This window comes from Excalfactoria chinensis, chromosome 16 (assembly GCF_039878825.1).
Source record: "Excalfactoria chinensis isolate bCotChi1 chromosome 16, bCotChi1.hap2, whole genome shotgun sequence".
NCBI lineage: Eukaryota > Metazoa > Chordata > Aves > Galliformes > Phasianidae > Excalfactoria > Excalfactoria chinensis.
In genome coordinates, this window is record NC_092840.1 from 6,050,131 (window position 1) to 6,072,325 (window position 22,195).

At 44.2% G+C, this 22,195-nt stretch overlaps 2 protein-coding genes across 7 annotated transcripts in view; both read left to right on the forward strand.

The window, feature by feature from the left end:
* The first annotated feature begins 20 nt into the window (after positions 1-20).
* RPL6 (ribosomal protein L6) lies at positions 21-7,132 on the forward strand. 2 transcript variants are annotated; one of them, XM_072351485.1, is made up of 7 exons: positions 21-153; positions 721-1,047; positions 1,156-1,254; positions 1,472-1,615; positions 2,254-2,302; positions 2,642-2,826; positions 3,323-7,132. In XM_072351485.1, exons 2-7 carry the CDS (start codon positions 721-723, stop codon positions 3,473-3,475), a joined length of 957 nt encoding a protein of 318 aa, XP_072207586.1. In that variant the 5' UTR covers positions 21-153; the 3' UTR covers positions 3,476-7,132. The 2 variants fall into 2 exon arrangements, with proteins under 2 accessions (XP_072207586.1, XP_072207587.1); XM_072351486.1 differs by having other exon boundaries at positions 148-290; positions 3,323-7,131.
* Positions 7,133-14,760: 7,628 nt separating this feature from the next.
* HECTD4 (HECT domain E3 ubiquitin protein ligase 4) overlaps positions 14,761-22,195 on the forward strand; it is a 62,286-nt gene continuing 54,851 nt past the window's right edge. For all 5 annotated transcript variants that reach the window (XM_072350623.1, XM_072350626.1, XM_072350624.1 and 2 more), the window contains exon 1: positions 14,761-15,264. In XM_072350623.1, coding sequence (XP_072206724.1) covers positions 15,088-15,264 — 177 coding nt within the window. In that variant the 5' untranslated portion in view covers positions 14,761-15,087. The remainder of the gene's footprint in view (positions 15,265-22,195) is intronic.

The window sequence follows — 22,195 nt, forward strand, 5'->3', positions numbered from 1 at the left end:
ATCACCACGCGCCACTCCAGCTCGCAAGTAGGGATCTAAGCCCTACAGGACTTTAATTCCCAGCGTGCCCCGCGTTTGGCGCGGTGACGTCAGGCGCCACGCTCTCTTTAGGCCGCGGGTGCCCGGATGTAGATCTCTTTCCCTCCCCGGAAGGTAAGAATGGCGGAGCCGCGGATCGTACGGCTGTGGCTCGAGAGGTGCCATCCGCCGCCATCCGCCCTTAGGGAAGCCGTGCTGGGCTGGTGGGGCTGGGCTGCAGACTGGAGGGCAGGCGGGGGCTCTCGGGGAAGGTTGGGAGCCTCTTACCGAGCCGCAGCGGAGCGCTGAGTCTGGGCTGGGCCGCGGCCTTGTGTAGGGCTGTAGCTGGGGCTGGGCTGCTGCGCGGAGATGGAGGAGCTGATTGTGGGGGGACCCTCAGGGACGGGATGGTGGCTGCCCTTCCTATGTGCTTGTACCTTAGGCTGCCTGCTAAGGGGTTGGGTGCCGTCGTTGTTCAACAGTAGGGCAGCTAAAATAGCAGTCATTTTCACGCCGTAGTGCTCTGCATGGCTTTTAGCGCTATGGTGACTTTTTCCAGTAACTTCCAAAGCTGCTAGAAGCTCTTAAGGTGGTATAAAGGACGATCGCACAGGTTTCTGATTGGCTTTGGGGATCTTAGATGCTCTTTTGTCCACTTGTAATTACGTTGCTGCATAGTTTCTGTTCTGTTTCTGCCTGCAGATGGCGGGTGAGAAGAATACGGGCGAGAAGAAGGCCGGCGAAAAAAAGGCCGGTGAAAAGAAGGTAGGAGAAAAGAAGGCAGGAGTAAAGAAGGCAGGAGAGAAGAAGCCGGTCCAGAAGAAGGTAGGAGAGAAGAAACCAGCTGATAAAAAGTCTGCTGAGAAGAAGGCGAGCCAGAAGAAAACAAATGTGAAGACAAAGAAGCCTAAGAAGTACCATACCAGCCGCAACCCTGTCCTGGCTCGGGGTATTGGGAAATACTCCCGGTCAGCCATGTATGCCAGGAAAGCGATGTACAAACGCAAATACACCGCTCCAGAAACAAAGGTATGGATGATAGATCCGAGTTTCTGTAGTTGAGCTGTCTGACCACTTTGGGTGGTGACTTTGGTTTGAAGTTTCATTTGTTGTTTTTCCCCTTTCCTTTGCTTACAGATAGAAAAGAAAAAGAAAGAGAAGCCACGCGCGACTATCGTCAAACCAGTTGGTGGGGACAAGAATGGAGGCACCCGTGTGGTTAAACTCCGAAAAATGGTAATAAAAAAGAGTTGAAATGCTCACAGTGTGTGTTATGTGTCAGTAGATGCTGCTGCATCTCTTAGCAGGGCAATGAGTTGTATAGGAAGCACTGTTTCAGTGTTGTTGCTGTTCTTTAAAGAACAGGTTCTCTGTTAGAAAAGGAGGCATCTGTAATGAAAGCGTTTTATCTCGTGGATTACAGGACGGTGTACTTTGTTCCTTTTCTTTCTAGCCTCGCTACTATCCAACTGAGGATGTTCCACGCAAGCTTTTGAGTCATGGCAAAAAACCATTTTCCCAACACAAGAGGAGGCTGAGGGCTTCTATCACCCCAGGAACTGTTCTGATCCTCCTGACTGGTCGTCACAGAGGCAAGGTAATTGAGGATTTCTGGTGCTCTTGTCCACCTTGGCTTACATAGCAGCTTTGCAGCACTTCTGTGCAGGAAATGTTTTGTCTGTGTAGATGTTCTTGAATTTCCAGCTGGTTTCATGTGATGCTGCTCAGCCACTGGATGCAGCTCTATCTACAAACACAATTCATTCTGTCTAGATTGCTTTTTAAGGGAAAGTCTTTGAATAGTTTTCTGTGCGGAGCTGTAAGTTAAAACAGGCTAATCCAGTTGAGTATACTGGATTATACTGAGTATATAGAAAGGAAATTTGCTGCAACTCAAAAAACTACAGGTGCTTGTCATGCTAACTTAGCACTGCAGAATAGCAGGGCTGGCGCCTGTGTTACTGTTGCAGCAAGGCCAGGACTTTGGCTTGCTGTTATGGAGAAAGAATTATGCTTCTTCTTGAATTCATCCAGTTTCATTGTGTTTTCTGCTCTGCCAAAGCTGTACTCTGACAAAAGTACTGCTCTGCTCCTGTGGTGTTTGCTGCTTATGTGTTTGACAGCACAGACTACTCAGTCTGTCTGAGTAGATAGTTTGGCTGCAGTGTTTGTCAGATGTCACAGGAGGTGTAGCACAAGACCTGAGGACTAATGTCACATCTGATCTCTTTGCAGCGTGTTGTCTTTCTGAAGCAGCTTGGTACTGGCCTTTTGCTTGTTACAGGTAAAAATAAACCAACAAAATATTTACGTTTTAGCCTGAAATTGTCTCTGGAATTAGTAGTACTGAGCTGTATTGGGATGATTTAACATGCCATGTGTTTGTGTGACTATGGGGAATTATGTTTTGAGGTTTTTCAGGGAGGTGAGTGGGAATTAAGTAAGCTTCAGTGTCTGCATACCTGGAAGAGATCAGGAAGTGTTTTTTGTGGGGTTTTTGTGTTTATGAAGAGGCGGTGGGGAAAGGTGTTTGGTTGTTCTGATCTTCAGCTGTAAGCACTCACACACCTCAAAAATGCCATTGAAAAATGGTGACTGTCACCTGTCTTTTCTCTGCCTTTAGGACCTCTGGCTGTCAACCGTGTCCCTCTGCGTAGGGCCCACCAGAAATTCGTTATTGCTACATCTACAAAGGTCGATATCTCTGGAGTGAAAATTCCCAAGCATCTCACTGATGCGTACTTTAAGAAGAAGAAGCTGCGTAAGCCCAAGCACCAGGAAGGCGAGATCTTTGACACTGAAAAAGAAGTAAGGAACCTGACTGCTTATTCTCTGTGAATGTCCGTGTTACTTAAAACCAGGCTGGAAAGGGGAAATCCCATGAAACAAATTGTCGGTTCAATTCTAAGTGGTCCGTAGTAGAGAAAGATAACACAATTAAAATAAGCACATACAGAAGAACTGGGATAAACTCCTTTTAAACTTGAGGATTATTTTCTGCTTCTCCCTTAACTAAACAGCAGCAATGATTACTCTATTTGAATGCCTTTCGTGACCAAGAAACCCCTTTACTGTTTCGATACTGCTAACAGCATGCTGCTGGCTCCAGTTACCTGCAACATAAGCCAAACAGTGTCTTCAGTTCTCTCTACCACCTCCGGTCTCCTACTGCCTGTCCCATATTTAGAACAAGTTGAGAAAAGGTTTCCTGAAAATGCCAGAACTCAGGGTTTGCCCTCAATCTTCTCTAGAAGAGTCTGAAGATGCTCTGCAGGATTTTAACTTTATTCTTTGTACTTTCTAGAAATACGAGATAACGGAGCAACGTAAGACAGACCAGAAGGCAGTGGATACCCAGATCCTTGCACGAATCAAGAAGGTGCCTCAGCTCCGTGGGTACCTGCGCTCCACATTCTGTCTCTCAAATGGAGTCTATCCTCACAAATTGGTGTTCTAAATGTTCTGAAAGCACCGCATTAAATTTGAGGGGAAAAAAAAAAAGCAAGGATTTCTGGTGTCTTCATTGCATTCCATAATTGGATGTGTTGTGTTAATCTTGCAATGCAAGTTATTTAAAGGATTGGAGTACTGCTTGCGGTAGGAAATTGAGAGACTGTGTGCAGATGTCTAGAATTGAGCAAGTACATACAGCCTGGGGCTTTATGGTGCTTTATTTTGTGGGGTTCCTTTTGGTAAGGGTTTTTTGGAGATGGAGGTGTGTATATAAACACTGTTGGTATTAAAAAGGGAACAAACGCTTGAATTTCAAATAGCTTTAACCATAAATGAGTTGCAGAGGGGGACGTTTTTGGGAACAGAAAATAGATGCTGGATTTACTTAACACTTCAGGACAAGTTTGAGAATAGACATCCAGCTCAGTGCCTTTCCTGGTGTATCTTAATTGCTGAAATCTTCTGAGTCTGTGAAAAAGCAGGTTGAAGCAGCACCCCCCTGCTAAGTAACTCATTAGCATTTTAAAGTTTGGATGCATCTTTGTTCACATGGCACTTCTGATGAGCTGCTTTGATCCATCAATCACTACATAAACCTTGTCAAATATAGCAACTATTTAGAGGCATTTCCAGAGCTTTTCTTAAGTAGGAGGGCTGGAATATTCTAAAGTGAGTTTTGTAGGGTTTAATTACCCTGTGTTTACTTCCTGTTCTTTATCTGTAGGCTCTAACATCCTTAGTTGTGAAGCAAGAATCCTCGCTACTGCAGTACCTGCTTAGATCAGGAAGCAAAAGCATGATTGTTAATTCTGTAGTGTCAGAAATGAGTTAAAAAGTCAGTGAAAGGCAAGTGTGTTTCTCTCCTGGGAAACTTGAGGAGTTTCAACGAACTTTCCCAGTCTTAGGAAGTGGCAGAAAGCAGCTAGAGAAAGATCATCCTGTCTTCTTTCTTTCTCTGTTGGGGTCAATTATCAGATACCTGGAAAATGATGCTTGGATAGTAATAGCTCTGTTCTTACAAAAACCGAGGATGTATATATTAACAAATCTGGCATGCTTGAGGTCTTTCTTAGCCAGACTCCTGCAGGAAATGAGGCTTATATAACTGCACCATCTGTTTTCCCATTAATTCCTAGAGGAAAGTAGCCAGTGGGGTCAAACTTGACAAGGAGTCAAGATTTCATCAAATTCATACAAGCTTTATGAAAAGAGGCTAGGAAAGGGAGCGATACAGCCTGCATTGCATCACATAGTAGTCACAAATGCATTGAGGGGAGCAAAAGTGTCTAGAGTTGTAGATAATAACTGGCTTTGGATCTCACAGATCAGAAACTAGTTCTTTCTGTAGCTAATGCTGGCTGATGTTAGAATATAGAAGCATGTAGCACTGATTGTCCTTCCACCATCTTTTTCTTTTAAATTAAAAGATTTAATTTCAGCGTGCTTCAGCAGAGGGAGCCAATGAGCAAGCTTTGTCCAAATGCGGCAAGCACTCCTGTGCTGCTGCCTGGGTGTGCATCTCACGATGCTCTGTGCCAGGTTCTGCCCTATGCTGCTCCTGGAAGATGATCTTTATTTTTCACTGTCATCAGAGCAATGTTTGTGATGAGTTGCATCTGTTGTATGTGGCTTGATGGATGATGGGCATAGTCAGGGGCTTTTAAATTGATGTGAGATTTTACAGCAGTGATGAGGTTGGCTTGTTAGTGTCTATCAACTCAAAAGACGTGCAGGTGTTTGCATGCATCCCAGTGCTAGTGCTAAAGCAAGTTAGCTGATACTACCAAAGGAAGCAAAGCAATGTGCTTAGAAATCTTGCTTGAAGAAAAATTGTACACAGGAGTACTTAAACAGGAAAAGGGTAAAAACAAAGCGGACCTTGATGTATATAGTCTGTAGCTCCATGTGATGTTGCAAAGTCTGCAAACCAAGATTCAATTGCCCAGTTGCAATCTAAGGGAACAGTTAAGAGATGCTCCTGCTTCAGTCGTTTCCCTTTTGGAATGGGGAAGCTGTAGTAAGAAAATAGCTATGTGGGTTGGTCAAAGGAAACAAATCATTTAGATACAACAGCCTTTTCTATAATTACGATTTACTTTGACGCATTCCTCATACGTGTATCAATCAGCATGAAATTACTATCAGACCAATTAATCTTGTTTATGAAGTAGGGATGCTCTTGACTCTCAATGTGCTGTCAGGATGTGACTTGATAATGTAATTAGTTGTCTTCATAGGTACAGAGATGCTGTCTTAGGTTCTCCTGCCTCCTTTGTCCCAGTACTGTCACTGCAGTGTGGGAGCAGTGGCACTACTTGTTAATACCAAATCCACGCTTTTATTGTGCCAAGCAGCTCCTCGGGCTTCAAATCAGAAAAAGGTGGACAACAAAACCCTCACCTTTCACAAAGGGGAAAAAAAAAGCTTGTGAGTAGCTGTGGTTTGTTTTGCTCTTAGCCTTTAAAATCTTTTCCCTGAGTTTGAGATCAGTCGTTTTTCTGAACTGATTTGAGGTGGGAGATGGAAAAGAGGAATAATGACAACTGTATATATCCAAGTGAGAAGCAATGTCAGTATTAGAAGGATTTTTCAATCTAGATAATACCATCCACTACCTGAAAAGTACTTCCACCAAATAAAGAGCTTTTGTGTGCATTCTTGCTGTCCCACAGCTTTTCTCATTCTGAGCATGTAAACAGTTCTGCGTTCCTGGCTAGCTGAGTCATTGCTTTTCACTGAGCATCTGCCACAGAAGAAGCTAGAGACATCCAAAGCCTCATAGTCACCCAATCAAAAGTGCTGGAGATGTGCAGGTCCAAAAATAGTGACAGACTCAACCACAGCAGCACTTCATTAGCATCAAATGTGCTCTTTGCTTCAGCTGCCTAATAAAGTGATATGTAATTATAATAAAGCATCCTTATGAGAGGAAAGAGAGAGGGATATTGTGTTTCTCAGGGAATTGATAATACGTTGTGATGCCTTATGATCTATGAGCACCTGTTTTTACCTATTAGCTGCCTCTGTGAAATGGCCTGGTGGGTTAAGTCCAATCCCCAGAGCCTTCCTGCTGCTGTGCTGGCTGGTGGTCTAAAAGGCAGATATTAGCTTTGCTTCTGGAACTTGGTGTAAACTTCAGCTTAACTGCAAGATAAAGTACTTTCAAGTGGCAGGTTTGTGAAGAATGTTGTTACCTTTTGCTATTTGACATGCTTGTTTTCAACCTTAAGATAAAAAACTGCTGTTATAACACTGAGGATCTATAAACAAAGATAAAATTATTTATCCAGTCCACTGGAGTGAGTCAGTGGGATGCAGGGAACCACATCAAGTAGCACTATGAAAGACTTTAAAACCTCATGAAGGAAACAAAGTAAACCAGAAGCAATTACATCTTGATCTGTTTTGTCAGTCCTATGTGATTTAGGGGCCTTTCACTTACTTGACAGATGCATTTGGGATGTAATTGTTTTTCAAATTAAGGTTTTCAGATATCAAAAAGGGCTGTACGTGGTATCCTATTGTTCAAAAGGCTCATTTTCATATGAGGAAATAAAATACAAAGATGAAATGTGCAAAAATAGTTCTAAAGAGTAAGCCTATGTCTTTTATGTGCAAGGAAAGATGACTATTTCTCAGAATAAACTAATATGAAGGCTCTAAAAAGAATGTGTGTGTTTCACAACAGATGTTTAGTTAAAACCAGTATTCAGATTACTGGTGTAAATGTCCTACTAAGCCAACATGGAGATCTGCTTCGTGGAATTATGTAGAAGTTGGTGGGCAACCGTGACTGTTGTCCTTAAAATAAGCATGAAAAACAAACAGCCCTCTGGAATCAGAGAGCTGAAACAACAGCAACTCAAATGACAGACACATGGCAAAACTTCTGTACATTGCACATTATCCACATGGTTTCCCTCTGGACTAATGCAGAAAGTGCAAAAAGGGCATTTGAAATGGGGAGCTTTGTGTGAGAGAAAAGAAACAAACATACATACATTAGGGACATGGAGGGTGAAAAACAAAAACTGCATTTGAGAAAGCTTGTTTTGTGAGTGTGAAAATCTTGGTCTAAGTACTGTGCACAAGAATCTGTGATTCATTTAATGCAATACTTTTGGAAAGAATATTTTTGCATACTTTGTAAGTAAACAGGACTTCACTGAAGCAATGCCTAGCATCATCACGTTATTGTCTTCTAACACAGGCAACTCGCTAATCTCCAAACTGGCTAACAGCTTGAATCCAAACATGGAAATAATGCAAACAACATCAAAAATGGTGTAGTTGGGCTTACCTGAAGTGACACCTGATTTCACAAGCACCTGCAGTGTGTCTCAGCATGAGCCTGGCTGTCTCCTGGGGACTTATAAGAATAATCAGTACAGTTTCAATCATTCTTTCCATCCTGTCATCCTGAGCTGTAACTTCTCATGCCATTCCATTGGCTAGCACACTACGCCTGGCTAGACCAGATAATCATGCCCAAGGAATTGCTTTTATGTGTGTGTCATGCACAATCCATAGTCATATGATAACAGTCTGGAAGAATGGAGCACTGAGCTCAATACACATGTTATATGGTCACTGTTTCAGGTTGGGCTGATGTTGTCTTGTTTGTGAACCAATAATCTGATGAAGGCAGTGATGCTGGTACAGCCCTCCAAATAGATGGTTGGCTTTGATGACTGACAGGTAGTGCTGCTCTCAATTCTTCCATTGACTGATTGCTCACAGAGTTATTTTACTTGAAGGGCAATTAACCTTTCTTCACAGTTTACCTGCAGGCTACTGTGATGGTCTTTTTAAAGCAATACAGCTATGTTGTTAAAGTCAAGTCTTCATAAAAGAATTCCAGAAGAGACTGATTTTACTCTTCAGACCAGGCTTTTAGTAGCGCTTGACATTCCACTGTAGCATTTACAAACTCAGCTCTACAATAATACAGAGAAACTGTCTTACTTACAGCAGCATTAAAAGACTCCCAACATTCCAGGCCTTTTCTAGGGACCAGTCCGTTGCAAGTCTGTGGAATGATGAATTATTTGGCCTTTACTGGCTTATGCCATCTGGCTGTAAGGAACAGAGGGAAAAACAGGTGAGTCATAGTGAGCAGAGCAAGGCTGCACCCTCCCAGAAATCAGCAATGTCCCTTCACTAAAAAGAAAGACCACACACAGTAGACATCTATACCTTTTTTTGATCATCTCCTTCATTTATATCCCATCAAGTTTCTCACTGCTGTGACTTTGTTGCATAAAGGTTTCCTACTCTTCTTCTAGAAGTAGATTATTGGCTGGAAAATATAGGAAAGAGATACTGAAAATAACAGAAGGGAAGGGGAGGCAGACACTGAGGGAAGAGCACCTTTGGAGTTCTGGGCACTTACAGCTGCAAAACAATACCACATAGAGAGCAAAATTGCTCTCTCCAGAGAAGGCATTGCAATTTGCACTGTGTGGATTCAGTTCTCAATTAGCGGCTTTCAATTTTGGTTTGTTTTGAATGCCTGTCACTATTGAAGAGAAAATTAGTGCAGCGTATAGCATTTTCTCAGGCCGGGGATTCACCGACCTGGGTTCCTTTTCTTAGGAAAAAGGGTAGGTAGAGCTGCAGTGCCTGTAAAATGCTGCTAATTAAGGCTTCACAGGATTTTGGAACTGATCTGTGAATTTCAAATAGAAGAGAAAGGTACAAAAATCAGCTTATTTAAACTCCTCATTGAAAATCCTGTTTTGGCTCTTTCTTTTGTGCCCTGTTGTTGTAGACTCTCTAGTCACTATTTTCTAACATCCTTGCAAGTTGTACCTTACTTACAGGTGTGCTCATGGAAGGTCACTTACTTTTAGAGGAATTAAATGTAACATGTTGTGGATGTTATTCCCATCGTTGCCATCTAGGCATGGGCAGATGAATAGATTTTGCAACAGGGTTGGCTTGTCGAGCACATTGCAAAACCCTCTGCTAGCAGAGATCCCACATCAGGAGGTGATCCAGTCCCATGCTGAACACACCAATGATAAAGGCTTCCTGGTAGACACCTCAGTTGGAGTGTAGGCTCACTTTTTGTTCTGTCCAGCAGTTTATTTATTCTCTCTTCGCTACAGTCTTCCACATATTTATTGCCACGTTTCCTCTCTGCCTTCTCATATCCAGGTTAAACACACTAAATCCTTTCAGGCCTTCCTCACAGGCTATATTTTTAAGCTTCATGGTTGCTTTCATCAAGGCTTTCTCCAGCCCATTCCCAGACCTCTTGAAAAGCAGAGGTCAGTTCCAAATTCAGCCATCCAGATGATTCTCTGTATTCAGTTTTTAAGTGGTTCTGTTCTGCACCTGTAAAACATTTCAATAAGATTTTGGTTTTGAATGAAGCTTACAGCTACTACAGAAGTACAGATATAAGTAGAAGTATTACATATAAATTCTAGCTAGTAATAGTAATCCCAGCTTTCCACCCACTTGCCATTCATACATTTCATTTTTCTGTTTATTATATCTGTGTTAAATTCTCTGTGTCAAAATATTCCTGACCTTATTGTATGATGATTTAGATTGAGATAGATGAATGTAATTAAGCTAGCCTAATATATGTGTTTTCCTAAATAGATTGACTTTCTGCTATACCAAAAAGGAAAGAAAACTGACAATTTATTTTACTCCCAAGGTGTTTCCTGTAGGAAGAAGAGATGGTTATGAACAAGAAATTCCTTTTACTGTCTAAAGAGGGCTATAAGGAAAAAACAGGACAGGCTCTTTAGCAGGATCTGTTGGAATAGGACAAGGGGAAATGGTTTCAAACCAGGGGAGGTTTAGATTGGATATAAGGAAGAAGCCTTTTACAATAAGGGCAGTGAGGCACCAGCACAAGTAACCAACAGGGGTAGACTTCCCAGGGCAGCATGTGGGTGTCTGGCTACAGAGATGAGAGCTCCCCTTTTAGCACCTGCAAGTACAGCCTATGATGCTTCCACATGTCATGATGCAGCTGCTGTCCCTGTGCTTCAGGTTTCCATCAGCCTTTGGAGATGTGAACATCCTTCTCCTCCCCCAGGAAGTCTGACGGCAGGTTTGACAACATGCTTCAATCAGTGCTGAGTGAACATTTCAGGGAATCTAATGAATCAGACACAAACCTTGGCTGCACCCATCTCCTGCAGGACTCAATGACAGGGAGGTGACATCCTGTTTGTGAGCAGGGACACGGTGCTGTGATCCAGCATGATCCAGAGCAGAGGTTAACGCACTCATTTTCTGCACAGTGCACTGAGGATGACTTTACATTTTAAGTTCCCTGAAAACACAAGGTGAAGTAAAACAGTTTGTGTTCATGCTGCTTGACATAGAGAAGGAAAAGATACTGACTTTTTTTCACACTTTTTTCCTCGTTTTATTGCACCAGTTTTGAGGGAGGTTGAATTTTAAAGCAGTACCGAATAGCTGTATTTAAAACCTACCTATTTTGGGGTATTAATAATGAGTCTTCTGAGACATTACAGATGCAGAAATTCAGGACAACTGTGAAGGGATCTGCTCATCTCACAGCCATTCTTCTTCAGCAATGGGCAGCATTTAAATACTTCCCACCATAAGGCACTACTGATGTTAAAATCAGAAATAAACTGTTCTCCCTGCCTTCAGCTGTTGGAACAAAACAAAAAGGCTTCAATTGCAGTAGAAGAAATTCAATTAAGCATCAGGAAACTCCCTAAAAGTAATTACAATTGAACAGTGGAAGAGACTGTAGTTGGACTGCTGACTTTGGATGGGACAAACATCACAAACCATGTAGTCACAGCTTAGGTCACAGCACTGGATTACATGATTTCTAAGGAAATCTTCTAGCATCATGATTATGATTCTGTAATTTATGCTTATTTCATTTCACTGTCTAATTTTTCTTATCTATATAATGCTGTGGGTTTTTTTCACTTCACTCCTTTGATAGGACAAGGGGGAATGGCTTTAAACTAAAAGAGAGGAGCTTGAGGTTGGATGTGAGGAAGCAATTCTTCACTCAGAGGGCAGTGAGGCCCTGGCAGCGCTGCCCAGAGCTGTGGGTGCCCCATCACCACTGGAGGTGCCCCAGGCCATGGATGGGCCCTGGGCAGCCTGAGCTGGGGGCAGCCAGCACATGGCAGGGGTTGGAAGTGGATGATCTTTAAGGTCTCCTCCAACCTAAGCCATTCTATGATTCTACAATTCTTTCTAAGTTTTACTATTGTTTGGAATCCCTGTTAGTGTGCCAAGAAACACCAGTATTCCCTGCGTAGTGGCACTATTACTAATGATGGCATTTGGGCTCTCTATGTAAACATGTATAAGGCAGAAAAGCCAGGATTCAGGATGTGAAAATCTAGTTACTGAAGATCATATAAGAATAGCAGTTGCTAGTACTCTTTCTCACATTTCTTAGGGCCACAATGGAAATTAAAACTAACATGGCCATTTCTGTACGAACAGAAGGATGGATACCAAAGTCTTAGGTTGAAAAGAACTTCCACCATCCCTTACAATCGCATTAGTATAGAATTAAAATGGAGGCCAATACAACGTTCCTTTAAATTCCACTGCATAGTAAGAAATAGCCATTTTGAGGCAAGAATAGTGAATTTCTACATTCTATGTTTCAGCTCACAGGACTGAACAGATCACAAGCATCTCCTGCTAAACCTCAGCACTGTGGTGCAGAGAAGGACACATCCAGAACCCAGAAGCATGGCCACAGCTCCTCAAACCAGAGCCAGCCGCAGACTGCTGACCCATCTGCTTGAAAAATAATTATAGCAAACGTCTGATTTTCTGTACAAACCTATTTACAAGTCAGGGATTTCATTTCTTCACCTCAAGGGTTTATGTCACAAAGTTATTCTTGTCTTGCTCTAAGTCATACCGTCTCCTGTAATGCACTACAAGTCTTCTTTGTAGTTATTGCAGTACGCCTCTGAAAGCCACATCGAAGTTACAGTGGCTGACATTTTCTGGTGACATGCAGAACAAAAATAATATTTCTTTTCGCTGGGTTATACAAGATTTTCTGCACCAGACGCCAGGCAAACAGTACGAGATTCACAGAATTCATTACACAACCACGGCCTTAATACTGAATGTTTCACACATAAAGCTATGTCAGCATTCCTTGCTATGTAAGCTCATACATCAGACAGTGGTGGGCATGTAAATCTTATATTTACCAGTGATTACTTCAATAAACCACGCTGAGGCAGGGCAGGACCTCATTCTCAGTTTTACCATAGAGCATAACACCTCAAACGAATAAAGACCTATGAAACAGTGAACAAAAGTTCACTTTGGAATGTCTTCCCATTAATAAATAAATAAATGAATATGAAAAGGGATTTCTGGAACACAGGCATCATTCTCCAGCTCACGATAAAGCAGCCTGCTTGTCTCTCAGGAGCTCAGGTTACTGACCTGACACACAAACACATGGAGCAGGATCCTCAGCGCCAGGCTGTGCCCTGAGAGGTTTGCCAAGCCCCAGACCAATGACAAAGCACAGCCTCTGGGTGGTGTATAATTTAGCCACACACCTCTCTCTGCACTTCGCATGAGTGCATCCAGAGTTACCCATACCTCTCTTGTAGCTCTGAGTCAGCTCTTTATTCAAAAACAAGACCTTGGTTTGTATTTCAAAGCAATTAGTGGATTGAATTGACAGCTGTATCCAACCCTGCTTCTCCATCTGGGAGGTGCTGTGACAGCCCTATTCCTCCGAGGTAAAGCAGTCCATAAAGCCCTGGATGGAACATAGGAGATCTGGAGACAAAGCATGTTCAGCTGGGGGTTACACAGAACAACAGATGTATCCAACACAGTCTACCTCTAGAAAACATGGCAAATCCTTTCTATTGACAAGACTCTCTGGCACAACTTGTTTTACTCCCAGCTCTGCTGTCTGTATTGATTTTGCAGTAGATGCACCAAGCGGTACCATTACAGTATTAGGAAATTTAAAGAGAGAATTCTTTCTAGAGTATGTGTTATACGTATATACACTTCTCTTTCTCTATTCTTGTGGCATCCAGATGAATTAAAACAATAGAAAACACCTACTCTGGTAACAAAACAGTAACACCAGGCACTATCTCGCAGTGAAATATTGTGACTAATCTGAGCTCAGCAGCTTTCCCATTGCTCTGAGGAGACCTTGTGAACACAGCTTATCTCACCAGCCAGCACTCAGCTGCCACATCCCACCTGCCATCAGATCTTCAGACCGCAGCATTCTGAGTACTCGGAGGGCTCCTGAGGGAGGATGGGATGGATTTCATGTCTGCAGCCGTCCTTCTCTGTGTCATGTCTTGACTGCAAAGAACAGATGCCCACCACAGACTCCGTCTCTTACAGAAGCCTTCGATACCAAACCACCCTGTTCAAAAATGAGACCCTCCAGTGTGAAGCGACATAGGTTGCTCCAAAAGTAATGCCTCTTGATTATTTCCATGGAAACTACAACAGATACAAAGAGCAGAATAATGCTGTTTGGTAGAGCACATTCTCAGCTACAAAGCGTGGTTTTTTCAACATAGTCACCACCATTAGCTGTGCATTTTTGGCAACAATGAGCAGTCTGCAGCAGCAGAGGTGACCCATAAGAGCACCGCTTACCTTTCACTGGGCTCACAGCTACTGTTGGGTCTCCATGAACACCAATGAATGTCAGCGGGCACCATTTTCTCCACATGGAGGAAGGAATTCAGTTCCACACCTTTGCTTCACACACACCTCCATGTCAGGCACCATTTTGTCTTGGGCTGGGGGTCTGAGCCCAAGGGTATGAAACCAGGCTGATGGAAATAGGGGTCACACAATAATACCCACGTGAGGGAAGAAAGGTCCCTTTTTCTTTGCGTTTCCTATTCTCCACATGTACCACAGCGTTTCCTTGGCAGCCACCGCCACGTTCACCTCACAGATACGGGAGCTGGAGGGGCTGCTCACACGTCGTCCGAAGGGCTCCGGGAAACTCAGAGGGAGGAACCTCTGGGGGAGCAGCAGTCGGTGAGGAGCGGTCATACCGCAGGGAGCCGAGGGGCCGCACGGAACGGCCATGTTCCTGAGGAGACCGCCGCACGGGCAGCCCCACGGTTCATATGGGCGCGCTGCCCTGAGGGCGGGGCGCTGAGGGGCGCAGCGCTGAGGGCGGAGCGCGGCGCTGGGCTGGAGCGGAGTCGATCCGCCGGGGCGGCGGCGGGCTCTGAGGGGAGCCGCCCCCGGGGGCGGAGTGCGGGGCACCGGGGCGGCACCGAGGGGCGCCGAGGACGGACCCGCCGGGGCTGGGTGAGGGGGGTTGGGTGTATTGTTCCCCGCGCGGTGCATGCCGGGCCCGCCTCAGCCCCCAACATGGCGTCGCGCTGTCACCTGTGTCTGTGAGGAGGGAGCGGGACGCGGTGGCGGCGGGTGGGCACGGCGGCTCCCGGCGCTTCCCGGCCCGCTGGCGCCGCGGTGGCAACGCGTCGCGCCTCGCTGCTCCCTACCGCGCTCCGGCTGTCCGCCGGGGATCCCCCTGCCCCCGCCCTGCCCCCGCCATGGGGGGGTAGTGGCGGCCGCCTCCCCTCAGCCCTGCGGAGCCCCAACGCCGCCCGCGCCATGGGCTCCCCGGCGGCCGCTTCGGCGGCGGCGACGGCGGCCAGCGACTCGGCGCAGTGGTTGTCGGTGAAGGAGGAGACCATCTTCCTGCACGACGGGCTGATCCGGGTCACCGACCTGGCCGAGCTGCCCAGCGAGATCGTCGGGGTGGCGGAACCCGGGGACACCGAGCTGGAGGTGAGGGTGGGCTCCCGGCCGAGCGGGGAGGACGGGGCGGTGGGTGCGTGCCGTGTGCGGGGCTGGCAGCCTCCTGGCACCGAGGCCTGTCGGGTTTATTGCGAATAATGGTGACAGCGGAGCTGGGCAGGAGGACGGCGGCAATGAAGATGGAGGGTGAAGCGTCTCCTGGATGGGGATATCGTTTGAACGGTGCTCGCTTATTTTTGCGGCGGCCTTTGGCTCGGTTGTTTTTATTTATGGCTTTGTGTCTTTCTGCCGTTGCAATTAACCTGTTCTGCAATAGGCTGCTTGTGGTACCGGGGGTTGTGTTTAGGCTGCAGCCAGCGATCGCTGTTCAAGATGCAGGAGGGCACTTGGTTTTTCCTTCCAGCTTTCCACCTTGGCCGTGGCAAATTATACGGCAGTTTTATCTCCCGAGGAGACAGCGGAGGGCTGAATGTCACGGATTGTAGGCTGCATCTCTTCTTCAGGCTGCGTTTGCTCCCTCTGTGCCTCCCTTCTCTCCTTTCACCCCGCCCTCCTTTCCAGCACTGTGGCTCGCAATGACACAGGGTCTTTGTCAGAGCAGCCAGGAGGGGATGGTTCGGCAGCAGCTCTGTCTCTGTGCTGTGCTGGGTTGCATCGAGGCCTCCAAGCCCTTTGACTGCTCCCCAGGAAACCCACAGCCATGCTGAAGGGTTCGGACCCGGCAGCGTCATTGTTCGAGTCGTGACGTGGAGTCTTTACAGCCTTTATGAAAACTTCCTACTGCCTTATCTAGGGGGAGAGATTTCCTGCTGAGAGAGCGTTTTCTGCTCTGTGTGATGTGGCAATGGGGATGGGAGCAGGAGCCGCTCCCGTGAAATGGATGTTGGCGGATATCACATGAACGGTGCAAGGTTGGATTTTAAGGTGGATGACAGCTCTGAGCATAAGTGGGAGATGGTTCTTCCTTGTGATCCGAGTCCACTCTGGCATTCAGTGCAGCTTTGAATTCAAGAATGCGTTTTGGTTCCGTTATCTATTTCTAGAAACAGCATCAAGTCTAATAAACGTGTGAGGGAAAACACGCGCACACAGCGTTCTTAGTGCCATGTGGTGATGAAGGAGGACACACACGTTAAAAACAACCAGTTTTGTGAGATCTGACAAGCTGGCAGTGTGTTCTCCCATGGAACTGGACAAACATTTTGGACTGGGCAGCTTTTTGTTCAGGTGAGGAAAACACTGTCCTGTCCTTCACACACTTCTCTGAGTCTTTCAGCAATCCAGTGCCAACAATTCACACCATCCTTTCTGTTCCCGATTTGTTTTATTACCTATGTTTGCAGCATGAGACTTTAAAATAAACAAACATCCCTTCTTGCTACAATCTTCATTTTAATATATAGCCCTAAGCATTTTGTTTCCTTTCACTGAAAGAATAGATGGCCACGAGAGACTGAATGTTCAGTTCTTGTTTGTTATGGTGGTAGTTGTTTGGCTGGGTGGGGTGTTTAAAAAAAAAAGATTAGAGATTTCAAGTCATGGAAATTAATTTGTGCACAACTTTTGTGTGTGTGAGGTATAAATACAGGGCTACCTTAGTGAATTGGAATGGCATTGAGGAGCCATTTTGTGGAAATAGGTGCATGCATCTTGTTGAAGAAGCGTGGTCTTGTGGTCAGCTGATAGACACTGAGTGGCACATTTGCACTGTTTCTACTCCTGGTTGCTTTGTAACAAATATATCTGAAAGCGGATTGACTGGAAGGCTCTGGGGAGATGTGATGGGACCAGGGTGGGAGATGCTGCAGCTGCTGCTTTGATTACTGAACTTCTTCAATGTGCTCCTTGTGCTTTGTCAGTGACAGTCAGAGCCCTGATTGACTCTTCCTTATGGACTGGGTAATTAAAAATATTTAACATGTAAATCAATACTTTTTTTTCTTTTTTTTTTCCCCTTAAATGTTGAAAGTAACATTATGTTCTGTTTTGCTTAAAAATCCCGTTAAGAGGATATTGGTGGATAGTGTCCGTGTATTTGCACGTGTTTCCTTTGTCCTTCTGTTCTAAGGTCTTGTTACAGTGCTGGCGCTCTACCAAAAAAGCTTTATGAACATTTAGACCTGTTGTTCTGACTTCCACTTTTGTTTTTAATATCTATGTACCTATGCGTGCATGTATTTTTATGTACATACATATTTATATCCCATAATAGTATTTTCCAAGAGTGTTAACCTTCTCCTTGACGTGAAGGTAATTTGTTTCAGAGATACCATTCAGTTTTAAGTCTCATTTATTTCTTCAATTTTCATGCAGCATAAATGGTATAGATTGTATTTTTAGACTATCAACATATTTTCAGAGATACAGTACCAAAACCAAAAGGGATATGTTTTAAATATTTATATATATTGATAGATTATAATGCTGTGCATATAAAAGCTGCTTCTGCTATGGGTTTCCCAATCAGATCTAGTCAGGAAGAGAGCTGGATTAGTTAGCAGTTATGCAAGCCTTTGCGCCCTTTGTACTGAGGAGTTACTTTCAAAGTGCGTGAGATCTGCTTCTTGGAGACAGCCTGACTTGACTAACAGCTGAGAGGTTGCCAGGACACTTTGCCCCATCTCTGCCTGCTCAGGAGGGACGGCTTAATGGAAGGTGAGCTGTTCATGTGCTGTAATGGAAGCTACAGCCCTTCAGGAATCTTCCCAATCAATGTCTTTCACAGAGCCAGTAACCCCAGCATGGGCTGTCTGAAGGCAGTGGGTCCCTTCAACCACGTAGTTTAGTCTGCTGTTGTGCCAGGTGTCGGTGTGCTGCGTCTTAAGAGAAAGCCAGCAGTACAAATTGTTGTAACCCTTGGCATTGTAATAAGGATGCCACTGAACATACAGACTATAACAAAATGGTAACAGTGTTCACTTGTTCTTAGGCAGTTCCATTGAGCTGATGAACATTACCATTGTCATCCTGCCATTTAAAGGGGATTTGTTCCTGATCTTCAGATTTCTGTCTGGTGTTTCCATTAGTTTTCAATACACAGTGGAGCAGCACTTCCAGTGTCTGTAGCTGTTCTGGATCGTGTATTTCTCATAGTTTGGTTCCTGTCAACTCCATTACTGTAGGACAGAATGTGAGATGCTGCTGGGCAGTTGTCACAGTGCTGCTCATACATATCGTTAATTACATGTAGGTGTGAAAATAAAGATGGTGTTCCTTCTACTGTCTGGGTTCAGTGTCTTGGACTTAGCTCTGTAAAGGCAGATAGCCCTGCAGATGTGAGCCTCGGCTGTTGCCTTTGTGGAGGAGTGAATCATTCTCTTATAGATATCGCTGTATGTCTCTCACTTCCTGCTTCAGAGGAGTCTGAAATGTTGCTCACTTTCCTTCCAAGCTCACTTTCATCAGATTATAGTTGTATAAACCACCAATTTTGTGTGATTTAATCTCTGGTAGAGTTGCTGGTTTTGTTATCAGTTATTATGGCCTGTGTGAATTTATTCAGACTTGCTCTACAATATACTCCATTCTGCCTTTGTGTTTGAGTTGCTTTATTTTTCCTGGTAGAGAAAAATTAGAAAATATCCTCTGAAGGAAAATTCTGCAAAACATATTTTCCCAAATTTAGTGCTTCTTACCAATTGTAGCTGAGTACTTCAGTGCTTTGTGCTCTCAGATGCTGAAATGACAAAGGTTTTTCTTCATCTGACTTTTTAATCTAATTAAATAAGAGACACGTAAGTGTTTTAATGAACAAATAAAGAAACATTCTTGCTTTACTTTACAGGTTTTGTTTATGGTTTATCTGTGCTCTGGTTCATCTCAGTTACCCAAGGAGCAGGAAGGTGCTTTGGTATGTGTGGTAAGAGATGGGTTTCCTTAGTGCTTGTTTCAGAGCACAGTTAGGCTTCCACTACTTCCACAGGAGGGATGTTTGTGCTTTTAGCTGGGTGAAAAAGCTGTGCTGCTACATGCAAGATGAGGGATCAATAGAATCCTTGAACAAGGTGATGCAGTGAAGGTTTCTTGCAGCAAAAGATAAAAGTAATAGGGACAGGTTCGAAACTCCTGTTTTTGAAATGGAAGGCACATCTTTGTGGTGTAGTTTCCAACTGCATGATGTAAGTGTGGGGTAGCACCTGAGAAACTACATTTCAGTATCTAAAACACCGGGCTGAAAATGTTTGTACATACAGAAATATCTTCTGAACATTCAGGCATATCAAACAAAGCCTATGGAGGGCATGGAAAAAATGTTTTATAAGAAATGAAGGCAGTGTTTTCATGGAGACGGCTTCCTACTGTGTGTCTTGCAGGAGCTGCTGTCAGCAGAAGTGCTGTTAGCAGCACAGTTACAGAGTGGAGGCCTGGAGTTTGTATCCAGTGGTGTTTATGGGAGCAGTTTGATTTGTGATACGTATTTCAATTTCTTTGAGTATCTTAATTGCCAGTTCTGGTATTTCTCTTATAATCTGTCAGTCTTGGAATTCTCTCTTCCCTGTATGATTTTATTTGTATTTCTGGAGTCAAAAGAACAAGTAAACAAGCAGTTCTTCCGATGTTAATGCTGTGGCACGTGAGAAATGACCTCACAGCTGTAACATGGTGGTAAAAGTAGTGCAGTTAACTTTTATTCATGCCTCTTGTAAATATATCCTAGGATTTCCACGTCGTTTCTGCCTTTCTGTGCTGGTTGTTCCTCCCATGAGATGGGGGTGATGCTTCTTTAATGCTGGTAGAGAAGTGCTGGTAGAGCTCCTTGTTCACATCTGACATTGGCCGTGAGTTTTCTTCTTTTCTATTCTGCTCTTTCCTGCTTTGCCCATTGGGAATCCCTGGGATCTGATCTATGCCAAAAAGCCTGGCTTCAAAACTACCCAGAGAGTAGTAGGGGCTGTGAGATCACAAGCACTCCTGCCAGCACGACGGACAGCATAATGGGACCAGGATCTTAGCCGGAGGAAAAGGCACTTTTTAGTGGCAGCTCTCTTCTAAATTTACTTAATGGGATCGTAAAACCTCAGGCTAAAGTTCTTCATGTAGATTAACATGTCTTAATTGTAGGGTGTCTCATGTTTGCAGTTGGTGGAGAAGCACTTCACCCTGGCAGTAGTGAATTGCAGTGACAAAAGTAGTGTGTAATGGGCAGAAGTCTGGTGGAAGTTCCGTCCTGGATGAAACAGGGCAGAAATTGGATGTCGTGGACATGGAGCTCTCCTACCCATTGCTGGTCTTCTGAAGTGGGTCTTTCTGTGCCTCTTGGTGTCGAAGGAGGTATCAATGAGCTGACTGTTGAACTTTTGGATTGACCATTTTCTTAGAGAAATATTTATTGAAATGGATTTACAATATTAAATAATAATTGGCAAGAACAAGATTAGTGCAAAATGAAAGTAGTGGCTATTAAGTTTTTAGTAACAGTGTTGATAGGTGACTTCAGGCTGTTAAGCCTCAGCCTTTGAAAATCAGACGAACTTTTCAAGGCAGTTTTGCTGACTGAAAGCAGTCTTCAAGTTGTTCCATAGGTAATGATTACCTTCACAGTGCAGGAACTGTATTTTCCAAGTGACTGAAGAGCAGAATTCTTATGTACAAAAGGTACCGACGTGATGGTTACCCTACTTACAGAGTCACATTTAGACAGGGAGCTTAAAAATTGATGCTGTTTTATTTCTTCTCCTAATTCTAGCATCTTGACTATCGAATGCTTACAAAGTAGCTGACGCTTTGCTTGCTGTCGTTCCTCAGGAGCTATTCTTTAAAACTCTCCGTTTCTATTATAGGGTTGATTCTTTTGTTTAATGCTATCGATTGTTGCTAAACAAAACATGAATTGTCTTATCTAAAAGCAGCAATTGAACAGTGAGCTACTTTAGCTCTACTGGTGTCCTTAAGACTTTTTTTCCCTCAATTCTTTGTATGTCTTTTTACAGTGACAGTGGTATTATTAACTTACACTCAGCATCTTCACTTCCTTGTGCCCTTATTTCCTCAGTGTATCAACAGGCGTTGTTGTGTAGTGTGGCTGTTTAAGTTTTCTTTCACCAGTTCTGATCATAAACTGTACATTTGGATTTTATTCTGTGATCTTCCCTTACACGTACATACAGGTGTTTCATCTGTTTTTGACACCACTGTGATGGTGTTACTGTTGAGCTTCCATTTCTGTTCGAGGCCATCTTTTGACGTGTAAGTAGGTATTTGGGTAACTTGTTCTATTGCAAAGCAGTGATTTTGTGCCCTGATTCTGTGATCTGCAGGTCCAGGTGACTGCTTGTGCTGGTTTTGGGGTCTGTTTGCTTCTGAGGGCTTCCCAAGTGTTATATAGGCAAACGTAGATCCAAGAGATAACATACGTGGGTCTGCAGGAGAATGGCTCTGTGCTTATTTTAACAAAGAGAATGGTCAGTTCATCTCCTGGATAGGAAGAAAATAACATAGTTTGGGACAGAAGGATTATGTTTTGCTGGAGGGGTTAAAAAGGGAGGTTTGGCTGAACACACCAGATTTTATAGCCAGAAACCCTCCAGTGGGTACAGCCTGGGGCTAAAGGTATTTAGAATGGCAGCCGCATGCCAGTGAGGTCTGCACTAAGTCAGCTGGGGAAAGGATGGGAGAAACCTTTCTGTCCTTACTCTTCCTGTGCATTATTTTAGAACAGAATTTCTGTTTCTTTTCTAAGCAGTGGTAGTTGTGTTGTCTGCTTCGGAATTTGTGAATGTTTATTTGTTTTCTTCTTGCAATTTGCTTTCATCTGCTTTGACTTCAAATAGGCTTCAGGATAGCAAGCTTTGCCTGGAGATGGGAGAAAAGTAATCAGTGCACCGAGGGAACCTTAGCATCAGTTGTGAGTCTGTTGTGAAGCATTCAGACTGCAAAGGGAAGCGGTGTGTGGTGGCACAGAGCAGCTGAAGCTCTCTGAGTGTCAGGTCAGGAGGGGTGTTTGGATAACCAGTGAGAAGTG